The 24134-nt window shown below is 40.8% G+C and overlaps 1 protein-coding gene across 1 annotated transcript in view; it reads right to left on the bottom strand.

Moving 5' to 3' along the window:
• Positions 1-23547, bottom strand: part of ADGRG7 (adhesion G protein-coupled receptor G7) — a gene marked incomplete at both ends in the record, with an annotated part of 85280 nt that extends 61733 nt beyond the window's left edge. The window contains 1 exon segment of the mRNA XM_081086003.1: positions 23433-23547. Coding sequence (XP_080942129.1) covers positions 23433-23547 — 115 coding nt within the window.
• Between the last annotated feature and the right edge of the window lie 587 nt (positions 23548-24134).

The raw sequence follows: 24134 nt of genomic DNA, 5'->3' as shown, positions 1-24134 counted from the left end.
AATCAACATCATTAAAATGTCCATACTACCCAAAGCAATCTATAAATTCAATGCACTTCCCATTAAAATACCAACAGCATATTTCACAGACCTAGAACGAACTCTCCAAAAATTCATCTGGAATAAAAAAAAAAACCCAGAATAGCTGCAGCGATCCTGAGAAAGAAGAACAAAGTAGGTGGGATCTCAATACCTGATATCAAACTGTATTACAAAGCCACTGTTCTCAAAACTGCCTGCTACTGGCACAAGAACAGACATATAGATCAATGGAATAGAATAGAGAGCCCAGAAAATGACCTGAACCAATATGCTCAATTAATATTTGACAAAGGAGGCAAGAACATACAATGGAGTCAAGACAGTCTCTTCAATTAGTGGTGTTGGGAAAATTAGACAGATACATGCAAAAAATGAAACTAGACCACCAACTTACACCATACACAAAAATAAACTCAAAATGGATAAAAGACTTAAATGTAAGACAGGAAACCATAAAAATACTAGAGGAATCCAAAGGCAACAAAATCTCAGACATATGCCGAAGCAATTTCTTTTTTTTTTTTTTAATATATTTTATTGATTTTTTACAGAGGAAGCGAGAGAGATAGAGAGTTAGAAACATCAATGAGAGAGAGACATCGATCAGCTGCCTCCTGCACATCTCCCACTGGGGATGTGCCCACAACCAAGGTACATGCCCTTGACCGGAATCAAACCCGGGACCCCTCAGTCCGCAGGCCGACGCTTCATCCACTGAGCCAAACCGGTTTCGGCCCGAAGCAATTTCTTCACCAATACAGTTCCTAGGGCATTAGAAACTAAAGAGAAAATAAACAAATGGGACTACATCAAAATAAAAAGCTTCTGCATAGCAAAAGAAACCATCAACAAAACAACAAGAAAGCCCACTGCATGGGAGAACATATTCGCCAATGTTATCACCGATAAGGGTTTAATTTCCAACATTTATAGTGAACTCATACAACTTAACAAAAGGAAGACAAACAATCCAATCAAAAAATGGGCAAAGGACCTAAACAGACACTTTTCAAAAGAGGACATTCAGAAAGCCAAGAGACATATGAAAACATGCTCAAAGTCACTAATCATCTGAGAAATGCAAATCAAAACAACAATGAGGTACCATCTCACACCTGTCAGAATGGCTATCATCAACAAATCAACAAACGACAAGTGCTGGAGAGGATGTGGAGAAAAAGGAACACTCGTGCACTGCTGGTGGGAATGCAGACTGGTGCAGCCATTATGGAAGATAGTATGGAGTTTCCTCAAAAAAGTTAAAAATGGAACTCCCATTTGACCCAATGATCCGACTTCTAGGAATATATCCCAAGAAACCAGAAACACCAATCAGAAAAGATATATGCATCCCTATGTTCATGGCAGCACAATTTACCATAGCGAAGATCTGGAAACAGCCTAAGTGCCCATCAGCAGATGAATGGATTAGAAAACTGTGGTACATCTACACAATGAAATACTATGCTGCTGTAAAAAAAGAAGGAATTCTTACCATTTGCAACATCATGGATGGAACTGGAGAGCTTTATGCTCAGTGAAATAAGCCAGTCAATGAAAGAAAAATACCACATGATCTCACTCATTTATGGATAATTAAGACCATTATAAACTGATGAACAAAAATAGATACAGAGGCAGAGCAACATCAAACAGACTGTCAAACTACAGCCGGAAGGCCGGGAAGGGTTGGGAGGCAGGAGGGTGGGGTAAGAGATCAACCTAAGGACTTGTATGCATGCATATAAGCATAACCAATGGACACAAGACACTGGGGGGTATGGGAGGCTAAGGGAAGGTCAAGGGGAGGAAAAAAAAGGGAGTCATATACAACACTGTTTGTAATACTTTAAGCAATAAAACAACTAAAAATTTATATTTAAATTAGAATAAAATATTTGAAAATAAATTTAACAAAATATATGCAATAATTCATTGAGGGAAAATCTTAAAGATCTAAATAAATGGAGACATATACCATGTATGTATGAAAAAGTCAAAGTTGTTAAGGTGTCCATTTTCCCCAAAGTGATACAGCTAAAATCCAAAAACAGAAGACCTTTTTTTAAAAAATTAAATCTTTATTTTTCAGATTATTACAGTTGTTTCTCTTTTTTCCCCCATAGCTCCCCTCCACCTGGTTACCCCCCACCCTCCGCCCTCAACCCCTCCCCCCCCCACTGTCCTCATCCATAGGTGCACGATTTTTGTCCAGTCTCTTTCCACATCCCCCACCCCTTACCCTCTCAAGAATAGTCAGTCCACTCCCTTTCTATCCCCTGATTCTATTATAATCACCAGTTTATTCTGTTCATCAGATTATTTATTCACTTGATTTTTAGATTCACTTGTTGATAGATGTGTATTTGTTGTTCATAATTTGTATCTTTACCTTTTTCTTCTTCTTCCTCTTCTTAAAGGATACCTCTCAGCATTTCATATAATGCTGGTTTTGTGGTGATGAACTTCTTTAGCTTTTCCTTATCTGTGAAGCTCTTTATCTGACCTTCACTTCTGAATGGTAGCTTTGCTGGATAAAGTAATCTTGGTTGTAGGTTCTTGCTATTCATCACTTTGAATATTTCTTGCCACTCCCTTCTGACCTGCATGGTTTCTGTTGAGAAATCAGCTGACAGTCGGATGGGTACTCCCTTGTAGGTAACTGAGTTTCTTTCTCTTGCTGCTTTTAAGATTCTCTCTTTGTCTTTTGCTCTTGGCATTTTAATTATGATGTGTCTTGGTGTGGTCCTCTTTGGATTCCTTTTCTTTGGGGTTCTCTGTGCTTCCTGGACTTGTAAGTCTATTTCTTTCACCAGGTAGGGGAAATTTTCTGTCATTATTTCTTCAAATATGTTTTCAATATCTTGCTCTCTCTCATCTTCTGGCACCCCTATAATTTGGATGTTGGTACTCTTGAAGCTGTCCCAGAGGCTCCTTACACTATCAACAGAAGACCTTTTCATGTAGAAATTTACAAACTGATTTAAAAATCTTATGGCAATATAGAAAACCTGAAAGGCCAAAACAAACTTTTAAAAGAGGAACTGATTTGAATGATTCACATTACTAATTTTATGACTTACTATACAGACATAGCAATCAAGGCAGTATATCAGCCCTGACCAGTGGCTCAGTTGGTTGGAGCATTATCCTATACACCTAAAGGTTGCTGGTTCTATTCCCCATCAGAACATATACCTAGGTTGTGGGTTCGATCCCTAGTCAGGGCACATTTGGGAGACAACGGATTAAAGTTTCGCACATTGATAGTTCTCTCTCTCTCTTTTCCCCTCTCTCTCTAAGAAAATTTTTAAAAATCATTTTAAAAAGACAGTATATCAATGAAATAGAATAAAGAGTTTAGAAATAGATTAAACATAATTAGTTGATTAAAAAAACATGCCAAGGTAATTCAATTAGAAAAGGAAATATTTTTCAATAAATGGTGCTGAACTAACTGGGTAAACATACCACACTTAAGACACAATTTGAGATGGATCATAGTCCTAAGAGCAAAAGCTAAAACTATAAAGCTTGTCTAAGAAAATATAGGAGTATATCTTTGCAACTTTGAGAAAGACAAAGATTTTTTTTTAAAAGAGCACACAAAAAACACTAAACATAAAAGGAAAAAAATGATGCATTCAACTTAATCAGAACTAAATACTATTCTCAGAAGGAAGGCGGGAGTAGGGTTAGGTGGAGAGAGAATAACCCAGGAATATATATGTGCAGCCCATGGACACAGACAATAATGTGGTGAAGGCCTGGGAAGGACGGGCGCAGGGTGAAAGGGGTCAATGGGGGGAAAAAGGAGGGGACATCTATAGTACTTCCAACAATAAAGATAAATTAAGAAGAAAAAGGTATATTGTATATATTTACTTGAATTTTTATTAAATAAATCAATTTCAGAGTCATGTAAAAAAAAAAAAAAAAAAGAACAACAACAACCCAGCCTTAGCTGGTTTGGCTAAGTGGATAGAGCATCAGCCTGTGGCCTTAGGGTCCTGGGTTCAATTCCAGTTAGGGGCACATGCTTGGGTTGTGGGCTCGATCCCCAGTAGGGCATGTGCAGGAGGCAGCTGATCAATGATTCTCTCTCATCTCATCTCATTGATGTTTCTATCTTTCTCTCCCTCTCCCCTTGTCTCTGAAATCAATAAAAATATATTTTAAAAATACTAAATACTACTACTCATGAAAAGGCACTATTAAGAAAATAAAAATGGAAGTCACAGAGCAGGAGAAAATTACATCCTTACTAATAAAAGGCTAAGTAGTCATCACACCCTCACGCGTGATGCCCTCATGCCGTCATAAGGTGGCTGCGTGCACAGTGGAGGCAGGCTTCCCACGGCAGGTGCGCAGGACCCCTGGCTCCAGCCTACCTCTTTGGGGCAATCCATCAAGGAGCCCCGGATGGGTGGGCGGGGCCTATTTCTTTGGGGTGATTGATCATGGGGCCACCACACTGTGAAAGGGCACAAGCCAGGCTGGTGGACCCCTCCCCCACCCCAAATGCATGAATTTCATGCACTGGGCCTCTAATACATATATATACATATATATAATCAAAGGAAGTGTATCCATAAGTGTAAACTAGAATTGTAAATTAGAATTCTAATTTGTAAATTGTAAAATATACACATTACTTATAAGAATACAAACAGCCCATTTTTTTAAATGAGTAAAAGACTTAAATGACACTTCAAAAAAGAAGATTCACAGGCACTAAACACATGAAAATGCTCAGTATCTTAGTTGTCAGAGAAGTGTAATTTAAAAGCACAATGAAACGAAATGTCATTTTACATTCCACCAGAATGACTACAATTACAAAACTGACAATGACAAATGTTGCTGAGGATGTGTAACAACTGGGACTCTAGCAAATTGCTGCTGGGAATTTCTAATGGTACAGTCATTTTGGAAGGCTGTGTGACAGACTCTTATAAAGCTAAAGATGACACAGAAATTCCATTCCTAGGCAGATATGCAAAACAAATGAAAATATGTACCCACAAAAAGACTTGTACATGCCATGGCTGGTCAATGCCAGGAAGTAAAGGTTCATCCCTCAGCCTCAAGACCCCAAAGAGCTTATTTTCCAAAGGTAGCTGTACTATGTACCCCTTCTCACTCTTGTAGTATGATGACGACACTTCTCCATTGAGAGGCAGGGTGTTTGTTCCCTCTCCTGGAATCAAATGGACTTTTGTATCTGTCTCAACCAATAGAATTAAATAAATGATATTCTGTGACTTCACTGCTAGACCATAAGAAGCAATTTGGCTTCCGCTTGGCTCTCACTCACTCAGGATATGTCTTGGGAGACTATAGGTGACAATTTAAAAACCTGGCTCCTCTGAGGCCTCCCTGCTGGAGATATCAAGGAGAGAAACTACACAGAGATAAAGAAGCATGAGGAGCTTCAGCTGTTCCATTCTTTCTTAGTCTTTTCAGCCCAAACACCACATATGAGTGAAGAAGATGTTAAAATGACCCCAGTTCCAGCCACCATCTGAGGACACTGCATGAGAAATCCTGATCCAGAACTACCCAGGTAAACTGCTTCAAAATTCTGGATCAGGAAAACCATGAAACATAATAGATGGTCATTGTTTTAAGCCACTAAGTTTTGGTATGCTTTGTTCTGCAGCAGTAGTTATCTATAACACAGAGGGCAACTCTGAAGAGCCAACCCAACTTTAGTTGTGTTACGGTTCAACTTTTCCTTCTACCCAATCCTTCTTTCATCATTCCCCAGAAAGTATTGATCCCATGAGCACCTGTTGAACCATTTATGCAGACGAATCTTCAATTTAAAACTTGTTTTCCAGAGAACCCAGTTCTGGCAATTTTATTCATGGCAGCCAAAAGAAGAAGAAACCACCCAAATAGTTCATTAACAGAAGACTGAATAAGCAAATTATGCTTTATTCAGACAATGACATACTGATTATTTAGCACTAAAAGCATAAACATAATGACATGGAGGCATCTTAAAACACTATGGTAAAAAAAGTATTCAGACTATAGAAGAGTAAATGTTGTACAATTCTTTTTATATGAAGTTCAAAGATAGCTAAAGTAATCTTGGTGAGAAAATCAGAACAAGGGGTAGGGAATAGAGGTGTGAAGATTGACTGGCAAGGAATACCTACAGCTACAGCTGACACTGAACACAGCCTGACTCCTAGTCAGATAAACTTAAAAACCTTACTCTAAAGACCTGTACCTCAACCCCTTTTACCTAATACATCATGTCTGACTTCCAATTAAAAATTACAAGGCAGCCTGAGCCAGTTTGGCTCAGTGGATAGAGCGTCGGCCTGCAGACTGAAGGGTCTTAGGTTCCATTCCGGCCAAGGGCACATGCCTGGGTTGCAGGCTCGATCCCCAGTAGGGGGTGTGCAGGAGGCAGCCGATCAATGATTCTCTCTCATCATTGATGTTTCTATCTCTATATTCCTCTCCCTTCCTCTCTAAAATCAATAAAAATATATTTTTTAAAAAATTACAAGTCATATTAAATGGCAAAACAAAACAAAACAAAACAAAAACCCCACAAGAACCCACAGCCTGAAGAGATAAGCTAAGCATCAGAACCAGACTTAACATACAACAGAGATTTTGGAATTATCAGACTAGGGATTTAAAATAATTATGATTAATACTAGAGACCGGGTACACAGATTCATGCACCAGTGGGGTACCTCAGCCTGGCCTGTGCCCTCTCGCAATCTGGGACCCCTTGGGGGATTTCAGACTGCCCAGGTTGGCCTGCAGGGATTGAGCCGAAACAGGCATTTTGACATCTCCCGAGGGATGTAGTAGTGTGTGAAATGGCAGGTGGCCAGGGAGAGGCCCAAGCCCAGGCTGGGCGCTGCACCACTCCCGCTCATCCCAGCCCCAGTAGCCCTGCCACGGAGATGGGATAGGGCCGTGCAGCCGCAACTGCACTTGCCAGCTGTGAGCCTGGCATCTGGTGCCCATCAGTCAGCTGAGTGGTTCCCACTGTTAGGAGTGCACTGACTACCAGGGGGCAGCTCCTTCACTGAGCGTCTGCCCCCTGGTGGTCAGTGTGCATCATAGCAACCGGTCGACCAATCACTTGGTTGCTTAGGCTTTTATATATATACTAGAGGCCCGGTGCAGGAAATTCGTGCACTGGCGGGGTGGGGTTCCCTCAGCCCAGCCTGCCCAGTGGATGTCCTACTGATTGCCACAGTCTGGCAGCAGAGGCTCGGAGCAGGCGTCCCATGTTTGTGTGTGTGTGTGTGTGTGTGTGTGTGTGTGTGTGTGTGTGTGTCTGCTGGGGGCCTGCCCCCAGCCACACCATGGAGGCTTGGAGCAGGCACCCCTCTGTGTTGATCTCTCAGGCTCTTGGCCTCCACTGCATGTTGTACTCTCCCTTGAGTTGTGGCCAGGGTGGGGTGCTGCCTGCAGGCCACCCTTTCCTGCTCTGGGATCGCCGTGGTGACCCAGGAGTAGGCCTTGCTGGGTGCTGCCTACAGGCCACACTTTCCTGCTCACCGACCACTGGATCGCCAGGGCACCCAGGGTCAGGCCCTGTTGGGTGCTCCCTGTGGACAGCACTTTCCTGTTCTCTAATCGCCATGGTGTCCTGGCCAGGGGCGGGGCTTAGGCGGCGCAGGGTTTAGGTGGCACACGGGGGTCCCGGCTGGGGGCGGGGCTGCACACAGGGCCCGGATGGCAGCTCGTGCTGTCCCGCCCTGCATGCAGTATGCAAATTAGCCACCATCTTTGTTGGCAGCTAATTTGCATATCACTGATTAGCCTATAGGAGGAGTAGCGAAGGTATGGTCAATTACCATCTTTGTCTACTATTAGATAGGATAGGTGCTAAAAAACTTAATGAAAAATATGGACAGTATGTAAGAACAAGTGGGTTATATAAGCAGAGAGATTAAAACCCTAAGAAAGAATAAAAAGAAATACTAAAAACCAAAAGTACTATAATAGAAATAAAGAATGCCTTTGATGGGTTCATCAGTAGACTGGACATGATCAAGAAAAGAGTTGATGAGCTTGAAAAAATGTTAGTAGAAACTTCCCAAACTATATAGCAAAGAAAAAAAGAATAAAATATGTAACAGAATGTCCAAGAACTGGAGGACAAAAGGTATAATATATACATACCAGAAGGGGAAGTAAGGGTATCCCCAAATAAAAGACAGACACAAAACCAGAAATTTCAGAGAATGCCAACCAGGGTAAATGTCAAAAATGAGCAAATAAAAAACTATTCTTCAGCATATATTATTCCAACTGTAGAAAGTAAAAAGACAAAGAGAAATTTTTGAAAGAAGCAAGAAGGGGGGAACTTCCCTATAGAGAAACATCTATAAGAATTATTTTGGAATTCTCCTCAGAAACCACACAAGCAATAAGAGTGGAATAAAGGAAGAAAACCATCACAAAAAAATTCTGTATACAAAGAATTATCCTTTAAACATAAAAAAGAAATAAATACATACTCATGGAGACAAAAATTGAGGGAGTTTGTCAGCAGTAGATCTACTTTGCAAAAACGAAAATGTTAAAAGAAGTTATTTAGAAAGGAAATAATACAGGTCAGAAACTTAGATCAACATAAGAAAAGAATTAGAGAAAAAATAAATGCAGGTAAAATAAAATCTTTTAGTTTTTATTCTAAATTGATTTAACAGATAACAATTTGTTCAAAATAATAATAGCAATGATGTATCAAGTGATTACAGCTTATGGTAAATAGAACAAATGACAAAAATGTTATAAGGGAAGAGAAGGAGGATTAGGGAATACTCTGTTAGAAGGTATTGGCAATACCTATGAGGCTATATATAGTTGTTAGAAAGTGGACTTAGATTAATTGTAAATATATATTGCAAACTCTAGGACAACCATTAAAATGTTTTTTAAGTATAAATGATATGTTAAGAGTGAAGAGAAAATGGAATCACTTAAAATGCTCAGTTAAAACCAGAGAAGGCAGAAAAAGACAATGGCAGTGGAAGAAACAAAGAAAACAATAAAAAAAGTTACAAATAAAATAGATATTAATCCAATATATCAATAATCACTTTAAAACAGCATGGTCTGAATATACTAATTATAAGGCAGATACTATAAGAATGAATAAAAGCCCTGGCCAGATGGTTCCATTGGTTGGAGCATTGTCAAGCACACCAAAAAAGTTGCAGGTTTGATTTCAGGTCAGGGACAGCAACTGATTGATGTTTCTCTCTCACATTAATGTTTCTCTCTCTCTCTCTCTCCCTTCCTCTCTCTCTAAAAACAAAAAATAAAATATAATGTCTTCAGGTGAGGATTTAAAAAATGTTTTAATTAAAAAAAGAATGAATAAAAAATAAGACCTAACTAAAAAATAAAAAAATTATTTTAAATAAAAGACACAAATACGTTAAAAGTAAGGTGATGGGAAATCAAGGGAAAGTTGGAGAAACTATATTGACTTCAGACAAAGTAGACTTCAGAGCAAGAAATATTATCAGGGCTAATAAAGAGTGACATGTATAATAATAAAGGGGTCAATTCTTCAAGAAGAACTACCAATCTGAATATGTATGTGCCTTTTGACAGTCAAAATAAGTGAGGCAAAAACTGATAAAACTACAAGAAAAATAGACAAATCTGCTACTGCAGTTGGAAACTTACACACCCCTCAATTAGTAATTGACTGGCCCAGCAATAAGAAAATCAGTAGATACAGTTGAACTGAATAGCACCATCAATCAACTAGATCTAATTGACATTTATAGTATATGAGAGGCCCGATGCACAAAATTCATGCAAGAGTAGACCTTTCTTCTGCCAGCTGCTGGCAATGGCTTCCTCTGGCAGCTGCCAGGCACCCAGGACCCAGGCTTCCATCGCAGCCCCAGCTTCATCCACAAGGTCGTCCAGAAGGACATTGAGTCTAATTAGCATATTAAGCTTTTATTATTATAGATTTCATCTAATGATGTCAGAATATATATAGTCTTCTTAAGCTCACCAAGACAGACTACATTCTGGGCCATAAAATACACCTTAACAAATATTTTTAAAACTTTTTAAATTTAAATAAATAAATATTTTTTAAAGGATAGAAATCATACAAAGTATCTCTTTAGCCAAAATGGAATTATACTAAAAATCAATAACAGAAAAGTGGCTAGAAAATTCCACAAACATTTGAAAATTAAACAACATATTTCTAAATGGTATGTGGGTTAGAGAATTCTCAAGAAAAATTTTAAAATATTTTGAACTAAATTAAAAGAAAGTGAGATGCAGCAAAAGCAATGCTTACAGGTAAATTTATAGCATTGAATGTGTGTATTAGAAAAGAAAAAAAATATCAGATTGATTAAGTTTTCCCCTTAGGAACTAGAGAGATCAAATTGAGTCTAAAGGGGGGGCGGGAAGAAAACAAATAATAAAATATTAAGGCAGAAATCAGGGAAGTTGAAAACTGAAAATTAACAGAAAATCAATGAAACCAAAAGTTAGTTATTTGAAAAGATCATTAAAGCTGACAAATCTCTAGCCTGTATAACTGTGAAAAAAAGAGAGAAGTCACAAGTTATTAAAATTAAATATGAAAAAAAGATCATCACTATTGATCCCATGAACATTAAAAGAATAATAAAGGGTTATGAATAACTATGTTCACGTATTTGATAACTTAGATGAAATGGACCACTTCTTCTAAGCATACAATCTACCAAATTCACACAAGGGGAAATAAATAATAAGAATAGGTCTATATTAATAAAGAACCTGAATCTTTGGGATTGTCTACATAGACAATTATGTCATCTCTGAACAAAGACTGTTTTATTTTATTCCTCCTCGTCTGAATACCTTTTATTTCTTTATCTTGTTTTATTGAATTAGCTGGGATTTCCATTATAATGTTGTTCCTTTTCTGAGACTACCTTCCCCCGTCACACACAGGGTTGACAGGCAGACACCATATCTAAATCTCCTTCAACCTGGATCACACTTTTTGCCCCACTATGGTGACTCCCTGAGACTCCCACCCCACCCAACTTGTAGACCCCATGCAAGCCATTTCTAATGGCTTTTTCATACAACTAACCTCTCTTGCCTCATGTTTCAGATTTTCCTAAAGCAGTATTTAGCCTCTGCATGCCCCCTGCCTCTTGTTAAGTAGCCCCAGACTACAGCTCTATTACCTCCACGAGTGATACACTCAAGAGACAAACTTGGAGAACACCAGAGCCCCACTGAAGCAAATCCTGCTCCATAGAGTCAACTCCCACACAGCAGCAACTCTGTTGTAGTTGCATCTGGTGATAAATCCTTCCAGTGATGACAATAGTGATCAAGGCTCAACTACTACATCACAGTGCTGTAGTACAACTACACAGCAGCCCACACAGGGGCATACTTGGAGCACCCAGCTCAGGATACTGGGGAGGCTGAACCACTAGGCCCTACAGGACACCTACTACACAAGTCCACTCTACCAAGTCCAGGAGACATAGCAGCTTTACCTAATACATAGAAACAAACACAGGAAAGCAGCCAAAATGTGAAGATAAAGAAACAGGTCTCAACTGAAAGAACAGGAGAAGTCTCCAGAAAGAGTACTAAATGTAATGAATGCTAGCAAACTACCAGATACAGCATTCAAAACAATGGTTATAAGGATGCTCAAGGAACTTAAAACTTCAACAGCCTGAAAAAGGACATAGAAACCATAAAAAAGAACCAGTCAGAAATGAAGGATACACTAACTGAAATAAAGAATAATTTACAGGGAATCAATAGTAGAGTAGATGACACAGAATCAAATCAACAATTTAGAATATAATGAAGCAAAAAACACCCAATCAGAACAGCAAAAAGGAAAAAGAATACAAAAATGAGGATAGTGTAAGGAGCCTCTGGGAAAACTTCAAGCATAACAACATTCACATGGTGGTGGTGCTGGAGGGAGAAGAGAGAGAGAGCACAAAATTGAAACTCTATTTGAAAAAATAATGACAGGCCCTAACCGGTTTGGCTCAGTGGATAGAGCATCGGCCTGAAGACTCAGGGATCCCAGGTTTGATTCTGGTCAAGGGCATGTACCTTGGTTATGGGCACATACCAAGTGGGGAGTGTGCAGGAGGCAGCTGATCGATGTTTCTCTCTCATCGATGTTTCTAACTCTCGATCCCTCTCCCTTCCTCTCTGTAAAGAATAAATAAAATATATATTTTTTAAAAATAATAATGACAGAAAACTTTCCTAACCTGGTAAAGGAAATAGACATATAAGTCTAGGAAGTGCAAAGAGTCCCAAATAAGATGAAGCCAAGGAGGCTCATACCAAGACACATCATAATTAAAATGCAAAAGGTTATAGACAAAAAGAGAATTGTAAAAGCAGCAAGAGAAAAGCAGTTAGTTATCTACAATGGAGCTCCCATAAGACTGTCAGATGATTTCTCAACAAAAATTTTGTAGGTCAGAAGGGAGTGGCAAGAAATATTAAAAGTGATACAAAGTGAGGATCTTACAACCAACCAAGATTACTCTACCCAGAAAAGCTATCATTTAGAATTGAAGGACAGATAAAGAGCTTCCTAGGCAAGAAAAAAAATAAAGGAGTTCATCACAACAAACCAGTATTACATGAAATTTTAAAAGGTCTTCTTTAATAAGAAGAAAAATATATTAAAAATATGAACAATAAAATGGCAGTAGATACATCACTATCAACAATTGAATCTAAAAATTAAAGTAAACAAACAAGCCCTGGCCAGTGTTCTCAGTGGTTAGAGCATTGGTCCAAGCACTGAAGGGTCAGAGGTTCAATTCCCAGTCAAGGACACATACCTGGGTTGCAGGTTCAATCCCTAGCCCTGGTTGAGGCACGTGCAGGAGGCAACCAATCTCTCACTCTCTTTCTTTCTCTCTCTCCCTCCCTTCCATTCTCTTTAAAACTCAATGGAAAAAATATCCTCAGGGGAGGATTAACAGTAATAAATAAACAAACAAGCAGAACAGACACAGGCTCATAGATATAGATAACGTTTTGACTGTAGCCAAATGGGAGGGGGTTGGGGAAATGGGTGAAAAAAGTGAAGGGATTTAGAAGTACAAATTGGTACTTACAGAATAGTCATGGGGATGTAAAATACAGCATAGGGAATATATAGTCAATAATCTATACTAATAAAAGAGTAATATGCTATTTGCCAAAACCGGTTTGGCTCAGTGGATAGAGCGTCAGCCTGCGGACTGAAGGGTCCCAGGTTCAATTCCGGTCAAGGGCATGTACCGTGGTTGTGGGCGCATCCCCAGTGGGGGATGTGCGGGAGGCAGCTGATCGATGTTTCTCTCTCATCGATGTTTCTAACTCTCTATCCCTCTCCCTTCCTCTCTGTAAAAAGTCAATAAAATGTATTTTTTAAAAATAAATAAATAAATAAAAGAGTAATATGCTATTATACCGGGAGACCTTCCGGAGACCTTCCGGATGTCCTTCTGGACAAAGCCGGGAGCTTGGCTGGCCTGAAAACCATGCCCAAATGTCCCTCAGACCCTCGCCCAGGCTGGCCACACACCTCTGTGGGGACCCTCACCCCGATGGGGGCGTGACCAGCCTGCAAACAGCCCTCAGCCCCTCACCCAGGCTGGCCATACCCCCCCCAGCAGGGACCCCCATCCCCATGGGGGCATGGCTGGCCTGCAAACCACCCCAGGCCCCTCACCCAGGCCAGCCCCACCCCCCAAGGAGACCCCCCCCCAATCCGAAAACACCTTCAAGGCAGACCACCTGTGCAGCAGGCCTCTATACTATCTACACTAATAAAAGAGAAACATGAAAATTGGTGTCATTCCACCACGCCCACAAGCCAATCAGGATGAGTATGCAAATTAACCCAACAAAATGGTGGTTAATTTGCATATGCAGGTGCAGAGCAAATATTGAAGACTGAGGACGACTGAAGACTGAAGAGGCTTGGCTTCTCTGCTGCAGCCGGAACAGAGAAGCCTACCCTCACTGCTGTGGCCGAACCAAAGGCCTGGGTCTCGGGTGCCGGAGGAAAACCGGTGCCGGCAGCCAGGGGAAGGAAGGCCTATTGCACGAATCTTCATGCAACGGGCCTCTAGTCTACACTAATAAAAGGGTAATAGGCTAATTTAGACTGGGAGACCTTCCAGGAGACCTTCCCGGACGTCCTTCCAGACAAAGCCATGGTGGCGGGGCTGAGGCAGAGGGGTTGGGGGCAATCAGGCCAGGAGGGGAGAGAAATTGGGGGTGATCAAGCCAGCAGGGGGAGGGAGTTGGAGGTGAGCAGGCAGGCAGAGGGGGCAGTTGGTGGAGAGCAGGCCAGCGAGGGGGGAGTTGAGGGCAAGCAGGCCGGTGGGGGGTGGGGAGTTGGGGATGATCAGGCAGGCAGGTAGGTGAGTGGTTAGGAGCCAGTAGTCCCGGATTGCGAGACGGATGTCTGACTGCCAGTTTAGGCCTGATCCTTGTGGGGTCCCAGATTGGAGAGGGTGCAGGCCGGGCTGAGAGACAACCCCCGCTTGGTGCACAAAATTCATGCACTGGGCCACTGGTATCCTAATAACTATGTATGGTGTCAGATGGACCTGAGATTTATCGGGATGATAACTTAGTTTAATCACTGGGGTGTACACCTGAAAGTAATGTGATATTGTACATTAACTGTAACTGAAAAATAAAAAAAAAATGATTTAAGAAGAAAAGAAGGTCAGATCCAGAAAGATTGAGTGTCTTGTTTATATCATACTACAGGCCCAGTGCACAAAAATTCATGCACTGGGGGCGGGGGGGGGGTCCCCTCAGCCTGGCCTGCCCCCTCTCACAGTCTAGGAGCCCTCAGGGAATGTCCTACAGTCTGGCCTCCCTCTGTGGGAGGTGACCGGGCTGATCAGGGGAAGGTGCCGCTCCCATCACCCTACTGCTGCCGCCACTGCCAGCGGCAGCGGCTGTGAGGCCTGAGCCCCAGGCCTCATAGCCGCCGGGGCTCATGTCTGCCGTGAGCCCTGGGCCTCACAGCAGCTGTGGCTTTGTCTGCATATTACCCTTTTATTAGTATAGATAACTAGTTTTTAGAATTATGGACTCATAAAAGTGACTTCAGCTATTCATTAGCTCAACTTCCTTCTTCTATATAGAGTACACACAGAGTACATTTTACATAAACAACAACTTGTTTCAGATCAATAATTAATTGATAGCTGCGTGGGGACTAGAATTCAGATCTCTTGGTTACTAAGCAAGTGCTCCTGCTCCCTCTTCACAGTGCTTGCCTCTTCCACAGGGAGAACAGGTGAGCATCAGCTTCCTTTTACTTGAGAACCCATATACTGGAACACATTTATTAGTTGCATTTTTCTTTTATAAAATTTGTATATTAATAACATTTTTCTGCATTCTTTCAAATTGTAATAAGTAAGATTTCCAGAAATAGTAGCTCTAATTTCAACACTTTCACTACACATTATGGAAAATTGAATGCAGAACATATGTGACACGATACAGCTTGAGAAAGTAACATAAAATATTTTTTTAAAGTTTTCAAATGGAAAACATGAATTTCATTTCTTTTCCTTAACTACACAAAATTAGAATCCCTTTTGAAAAGTCTAGTTTGATTAAGTGGAGGAATAAAAATATCTTTCCATCAGGAAACTCTAGTGTCTGGTTCAGAGTCTTCAGAGGTTTTAAACCCAGTCATCTGTTATTTGTCCAAGGCCAAAAATCTAGAGTATTTGGGTGAGGATAAAGTTTACTCTTAAATGAAAGAACAATGTTTAGGAAAGTTTAACCCACTGTGGGGAAAAAATTTAAACAAATAATATACATAAAGTATAATCTTTACTGAAGGTAAAGGGTGTTCAATATTAACTACTTACATATTTCAATAAACTGGTTAATATTTTAATAAAATTTTCCTCAATGGTATAATGTAATATAAATATTTTTTTAAAACAAATGCAGGAAGATATAGCAGTTCTTAGGACTGTTTCTGTTTTGAGCTAGCCAATTGAACTTAATGATTAAACCTATTGTAGATCTTCAGTTTAATAAATTGCTTCAATCCAAAGGTCCAATCTAGGTCAATGGCAACTATTCAAGGAATAATTCAGGGAGGGGAGAAAACTGTGCACTAAATTATTTAAAAATTCATAACTCAAAATAATAGCAAGCATTTATTGAGTGATCACAGTGTACTAGACATCATCTTAAACCTGTAAATATATTAACTCATTTAGTCCTCATATAACTCCTATAAAGGTAGAGTTTATTATTATTCCCATAATAAGAAAATTGAGGCAGAATTATTGAGGAACGTGCTCAAATTTACTCAGCTAGTAAGTGCTGGCACTGAATTTGAACCCAAATAGTCTGGCTCCAGAGCCTTTCTCCCCCTAATCTTATACTCCCCCCCCCCAACTCTAATGTATACACTCTTCGCCACCATATTCTATAGTAGATCTTCAATAACATGATTTACCAAAGACCCTTGGGTGATAGTTGTATTCAGAATTCCAAGTAAAAATATCTAATACCTTGAAATCAAGGAAAAATCCACTAAGCCAAGCTCCTAGGCTCTTAACTTAAGAAAGTGACTTTAGGCATGAATGCACAGAACAGAATAACAGATCTCAAAGGGGAGAGGAGTTGGGGAGATGGAAAGAGATTAAACAAAGAACACATATGAATATATGTATAACCCATGGACACAGGCAATAGTGTGGGGAAGGCCTGGGGATGGGTGGGTGGTGGGTGGTGGATGTAGTGGGGTAAATGGGGAAAGGGTTTTTAAAATATGTTTTATTTATTTTAGAGAGAGAGGGAGAGAGATAGAAACATCGATAAGAGAGAAAAATCAATCTGCTGCCTCCTGCATGCCCCCTACTATGAATTGAGCCTGCAACCCGGGCATGTTCCCTGACCAGGAATCGAACCAGCAACCTCTTGGTGCATGGGACAACGCTCAACCAACTGATCCACACCAGCCAGGCGGTGGGGGACATTTCTAATACTGTCAAAAATATATTTTTAAAAAGACACAAGGCGCAGTAGCCAGTTTTGCTAAGTGGTTAGCACTGGCCCACAGACTGAAGGGTCCCAGGTTGGTTCCGGTCAAGGGCATGTACCTCAGTTGTAGGCTCATTCTCCAACTCAGGTTGGAGCAAGTACAGGAGGCAACCAGTCTATGTGTCTCTCTCTGTGTCTTTCCCCCTCCCTTCCACTCTCTCTGAAAAATCAAAGGGGCGGGGGGGGGGGGGTGGAATATCCTCAGGTGAGGATTAACAAAACAAAAAAAAAGAAAAGAAAAATAAAGTTACTTTAGGGAGCATTTGAGATCTTGCTTCCTGGCCATTGTCATCAGCTTTAGCTTAAATAAACTCATAAAAATTATCAAAAAATGTAACTTTAAAAATGGAATCAATCAGCAATTTAAACATCACTAATTCTGGTGTTAAAATAACTCATGCCCCTAAGCCAATTACAAAAGATTTATTCCTCAAAAAATTCCCTTTCCATTTATAGAAATTACTGTCTTGATTTAGAGAGTGGTTATATGAAGAAGCAAGAAGAGAGACTGGTAACAGACCAAAAGAGAGATCTACAGCAGCGGGATTGAGACTAATCTACAGCTGCCTAAAACCCAACTTCCTCTATTCAGAAAACTTCTCTGGATCTTTTTTTTTTTTTTAACCCTGAAATGCAACCTTTCCTCCAGGAAGAGTCATATGAGTCTAATTTATTATCAAGTTTGTCTCTTGAGGAAGTACTGTAATTCAGTAAAATGAAAGTCAAGTATCTGTGGACAAATTATTTTCTGAGAATCAATAAACTTTCCTTGACCTCTTCCCAACAACGTACATTTCTTATTGTGCAAGAATTTTATTGCTATAAAGTCTAACCTTGGGGCTTGGGAATATTTCAACCTACTAAAGCCTGAGACATAAGCAAGTCCTGTGATAGGGAATAAAGGCTAGAGCATCTGGAAAGGCAGTCATGATGGCAGAGGACAGGCATTCCTATTATCCAGAAAAGGCATAGGATAGGGTTGAATAAGGCATAATCAGCATTGCTAATATGTAATTAGATTAAGATATTGTCCCATTGGTAAGAGTTAAAGAAAACATCTTATTATGATTATGGACATTGACATCTGTGTATGTTTACCTCAAGCCTAGTTCAAGTTGGAAAATGAAAATGTCAATGGAAAGGTACACAATAAAACTTAATTATGTTTTAGGTTGACTTTTATCATCAAGTGTGATGGGACAGAAAAGTTATGCTGCTTCTGTTACAAGGTTCTCACTATTGGAAGCACAACTCCAACAGAGATGAAGCACCACCCTGAAAATACACAGGAAAAGGAGCGTGCTATTCCATGAAGAATGCCCAATGCGAAAAGGTTGGAGGGCCATCAAAACTTAGATTTTCTCCAACATAAAAGATTCCTCAAAGATTGTGGAGCATATGATTAAACAAAAGAGGCCACACACAGTTGGTGAGATCTTAACAAAGCCAAAGTCTCAGAAATAGTCAATATGTTGTACAACTTGGAGCAGAGGAAGAAAATCAAAATAGTGTCTGTGTTACTTATGTAAACAAATCTATAATTACATTTATTTTAATACTAGAGGCCCAATGCACAAAATTTGTGCAAGAGTAGGCCTTCCTTTCCCCAGCTGCCGGCACCAACTTCCCTCTGGCACCCAGGACCCAGGCTTCCCTCCAGCCGCTGGCAGGCACCAGGCTTCCCTCACAGCCCTGCTTCATCTGGTCATCCAGAAGGACGTCTGGAAGCATGTCCAGTCTAATTAGCATGTTATGCTTTTATTATTATAGATTTTGAGGCAAATCACAAGGAATTGGCAACTATTATTTCACTTTTGAATATAGCTATTTGGCAACTCTTTGTTCAGTTTCTTTTTTTACATAATTCTTTCATTTACTCATCAATTGTGTTTTGGCAACTATATTTCAACTACAGTTTAGGTACAGGGAATAGATTAGTAAATCAGGTCCCTGACTTATTCTAGGAGCTTTCATTCTAAAACTGGGAGACAGCAACCAGCAAACAAATAAGTAATAAATTATGAAGTGATAAAAGCTATGAAAAAATATGTGTGAAAAAGAGTGAATGGAATGATAACATTAGACTAGGTGGATAAGAAAGGTCTCTTTGAGGAGGTGACCTTTAACCTAAAATCTGAACTTCAAAGAAGGAGACAGCCATGTAAAACCCTAATTGAAGAGTTTCAGGCAACCGGATATTATTAAAGAACTCCAAGCCTTGAGTTTCATTGAGAAATTGCAAAAATCACCAACAGTTTTGAAAAAATTTTTACCAAACAAAAATTCAAATGCATAGCACATCTTATTCCTGGGAGCATAAATAGAGGAAGTATAATTTCAAAAATGTCATGATGTCCTGGTGAAAAATAGATCATCTAATCTAATAAAAGACAAACATGCAAATTGACTGTACCTTCGCTACACCTTAAGCCACGCCCACCAGCCAATCAGAGTGACTATATGCAAATTAACCCAACCAAGATGGCGGCCAGCAGCCACGGAGCTGTAGTGAGCAGGAGGCTTGCTGGAGCGAGCCGGAAGCCAAGCTTCCTGCCTGCTGTGGGGCTCTGAGTTCCACTGAAGGCAACAAAGTTTCAATTATAGAGGTAAATAAATCCCAGAATAAAAAAAGAAAAAGAAAAAAAGGAGAGGCTAGGAGCTTCCGCCACCGGGAGGCTTGGCCAGCCTGAAAACAGCCCTCAGCCCCTCACCCAGACTGGCCAGGCACCCAGTGGGGACCCCCAACCCTAAAGAGGGTGTGGCCAGCCTGAAAACAGCCATCAGCTCCTCACCCAGGCTGGCCAAACCTCCATGGGGTGAGGGTCCCCACTGCGGGGGGGGGGGGGGGGGGAGCTTGACCAGCCTGCAAACAGCCATCAGCTCTTCACCCAGGCTGGCCAGGCACCCCAGTGGGGACTCCCACCTTGAAGGAGGTGTGACCAGCCTGCAAACACCCATCAGCCCCTCACCCAGGCTGGTCAGGAACCCCAGAAGGACCCTTACCCTGATCCGGGACACCCTTCAGGGCATACCAGCCAGCCCCCACTCGTGCACCAGGCCTCTATCCTATATAGTAAAAGGGTAATATGCAAACTGACCCTAACAGCAGAACGACTGGGAATGACTGGTCACTATGACACACACTGACCACCAAGGGGCAGACGCTCAATGCAGGAGCTGCCTCTGGTGGTCAGTGACCTCCCACAGGGGAAGCTCTGCTCAGCCACAAGCCAGGCTGATGGCTGCCAGTACAGCGGTGGTGGTGGGAGCCTCTCCTGCCTCCTCAGCAGCACTAAGGATGTCTGACCGTAGCTTAGGCCTGCTCCCTGCTGGCAAGTGGACATCCCCTGAGGGCTCCCAGGCTGCCAGAGGGATGTCTGATTGCCAGCTTAGGCCCAATCCCCCAGGGAGCGGGCATAAGCCAGCAGGTTGGTCATCCCCTGAGGGGTCCCAGACTGTGAAAGGGCACAGGCTGGGCTGAGGGGACCTCTTCCCCAAGTGCAGAAATTTTTGTGCACCAGGCCTCTAGTTATTATTGTAATGTTTTCAGCCGCAGCTTGTAAGAATACCAAAGACTATTCTAGCAATTCTAAAAGAAATCTCATCTACTCAGTGAAATACTGTCAATTTCATCAGGACCAGAGCCATGAACCATGATCTTTTTCAAGAGGTCTTGGTAAGATACAGGAGCAGGATAAAAACCTTTTCTATATAACACAGAAGATCATTGACATTCTAAAGGCCATGTCTTGAAGCACTTGCTTGATATTTAAACCAATGATTTATTTTTTTTTTTTAAAAAAAGATAAGATTATTCAGAATAGACAGAAATGAGCTCATCTGTGGTTTACTTGATGGCTAGTAGATATTGGGACTGTGTGAATGTGAGAAATCTTTCTATTAAAGGCAGTCACCAGGATGAATTAATTGATTGGGTTATCATCGTCTTGTTTCTAGTTAGGCAGAATGGTGTAGGGATAATGAGCACAGATAAGGAAGTTAGAATGATTAGAATCAAATTCAGACCCAACACTTTCCAACTACATAAACATTAAAACATTCTATGAGCCTCAGTTTCCCCATCTGTAATATGGATACAATATCTGCCTCAAAAAGTGGTTGTCAGGATTAAATGAAATAAGGTATGTGAATTTTTTAGCATAGTGCCTAGAATATAGTAAGAATTTTTCAAATTGTCAATTTTATAATATGGAATAATGAAATATTTATGACTCTCCCCTTAAAATGATAAATTGAAAAACAATTCATTTGTATTCCCGGTAAAGGACCAAAGGGAGACCATTCAATAATTACATAAGATGGGAGAATGAGATGAGGTGGAAAGAGATGGAGTAGAATGGAATGGAATGAGTGGAAGGAAGTGGACCCAAATTTACCAACTAAAACAAAATCTGAATAAAATGCACGAGGCAAAATATAGCAGTGAACAGTATCAGTCTTTCAGTCTTTCTCTTTAAATGATAGCAGTAACCCTCTCCTGTTCAACTTGGTTTACCCAAAAAACCCAGGGCTGTTCTTACATAAACAGCTAATTCAAAATTCTGCTTATAGCAAAGGAAACATATGTCTTTTCTGAGGAGCTGGGATGCTTCTACATGGGATCTTTGTTTCTTGCTCTGCTTTGTTTGGGGCTCAGTGATCAGGAAGCTCAGGGATTTGTTCTGTATTTATTTTGAGCAACTCCCCTAGCCTTTGACTTTCATATTTCCCTACCCTGCCCCTACCTCTATTTCCCTACCCTGTCCTCTTTTTGTACTTTGGTCCTTGTTTGAATGGTTCTGTTGTACCTGTGTCCTTTATAAGTCACCACAAATTTCCCTTTAAAAGTAGATGTCGTTATATGCATAGCCCATGGACACAGACAACAGTGTGGTGAGGACCAAGGGAGGGGATGAGGGGGGAGGGGGGCTGGGTGGAAGCTGGCAAAGGGAGTGAAAATGGAGGACATCTGCAATAGTGTCAACAATAAAAAATTTAAATTAAAAAAATTAATGTAATTTTTTTTAAGTAGATGCCACATAAAGATAGGAAGAAAAAAGGTAGGAGGGAGGGATGGGGGAGGGAAAGAGGAAAAATTTCTTAAAAGTATACCTTTAAATGAGGTCTTACAAATTTAGGAGCCTTAGTGGAGCAAACTCTAGGATTTTATAAATTTTTTAAACTTCAACTAAACTACTTTATAAACTTTAAACACACAAACAAAAACATTTTCCCCAAGTTTAAATTTTACTGGGTGTTTTTTTTTCTGATACATTTTCTCATGCTAATTTTCTAAATCCTACGAATACAGTAATCTAGAAATATTGTTCTTTGGTGGGAAAGGGGAAAGCCAGATCTATTCCCAGCTACCATGGCATCAGCAGCCAATGTGTCTGACACCTTTTGTCTCTGCAGCGGATCTTTACAACCAGCGTTGTGCTCCTTCTGTCCTGCACAGCTGCCCTCTCAGAGGGACACCTGTCCTTCTGCCCTCTCCTGATGGACCCTATTTACCCATATTTACTCAGTTTCATTAGAAACTTCCTACAAAAGAGAAGTGCTGAGCACACCCAGCTTCGAGTCCCTCATAGAGAACCTGCACAGCCCTAGGGAATAGCGCGGATTGCAGAAAGCCTCTGTTGAGAGTTGCTGGGGCTTTCCTTTAACATCATTGTTTTACACATCATGGACCTCCCCACCCGCTTTCCCTGGATCAGCTCTAGCACATAGCAGGTGGCCAGCAAAATATTTGTTGAATAACCAGGAAAATTGTTTTCTAAATTACATTAATTTTTTAGTAGTTTTCTATACCTCCAAAGGGAGAACTTTGTGTGCAAACCATATTATCATTATTTACAATCCTAGAGAACACATTCTTAAACTTCCTTCCTGAAATGAAACTTTATTCTTTGTATGTTTGATTATGTGTGTATGTGTGTGTCCATAACTATTTCCCTTTCTTAGATTTAGCTAAAGAAATCCAAACATGTGTTGTTAATGGTTTTAATTCTTACTCTCCTCTCCATTCAATCGGGAGTTGAAAGAGCATAAAGAGGCCAATGCAATCATGTCATCCATCACCTTGCCCACTCACACACGCAGTCATGTACACACAACCATATTCCAGCCATCAATTGGCCCTCGTCTTCTATATTTCATAGAAGACGAGGGCCAATTGAGGCGGAGCCTCAGCCTAGACATGGCACTTTTCAGTGCTGTGGCAGGTGCAGGGACAGAGGCTCCACGCCTTCTCTGGCTCTAAGTTAAACATAGTGAGACGACATTACCTCTCTGGATCCTGACCACAGCCCTCCAGATGCCCAGTCCCAAAACGATGGTGGTCAGCAGCCCAACCACGATGGCCACCAGCGTCCTCAGGTCACACACACGGCGGGAAGCCATGGGGAAGCCAAGCCACAAATCCACTCCTGAGTGAAAAATAACTAGCTTCTTTTCTTCTCAAGCCAAGAAGTTTAATCTAAAAACTTCTAATCTAAAAAATAAAAATGATTTTTTTTTTCTTTTAGTGACCTTTCAGGCAGATATCCTCATTTTTAAGGATATTTCTAGGGTAATCAGGGTGAATGCAGTTAGAATCATGGAATGAAAAGTACATACTCTGCTTGCAATTTCCTCATCTTCACTGAGTGAGAACATGAAAAAAGTGATTGGAGTTTGGAAAAGGGAAGAGAACTCAGGGCAATAAAGAAGAAGGGGAGGGAATAACTAACAGAGTCAAAGGGTAAAGGTCCTGACAAGCAAGATGGTGGGGAAGGGAACAAAACAAAAGAAACCTAGAGAGGCCCTGGTAGGTGTCCCTCAGTGGTTAGAGCATCTGCCTGAGAACCAAAGGGTCACACGTTCAATTCCCTGTCAAGGTTGCAGGTTTGATCCCTAACCCTGGTCCAGGCCTGTGTGGGAGGCAATCAATTCATGTGTCTCTCTCACAATTCTCTCTCTCTCTCTCTCTCTCTCTCTCTCTCTCTCTC

This window comes from Myotis nattereri (genome assembly GCF_964212035.1).
Source record: "Myotis nattereri genome assembly, chromosome: 3".
Lineage (NCBI taxonomy): Eukaryota > Metazoa > Chordata > Mammalia > Chiroptera > Vespertilionidae > Myotis > Myotis nattereri.
The sequence above is the reverse complement of the archived record's forward strand: the minus strand, read 5'-3'. Positions and strand labels throughout refer to the sequence as shown.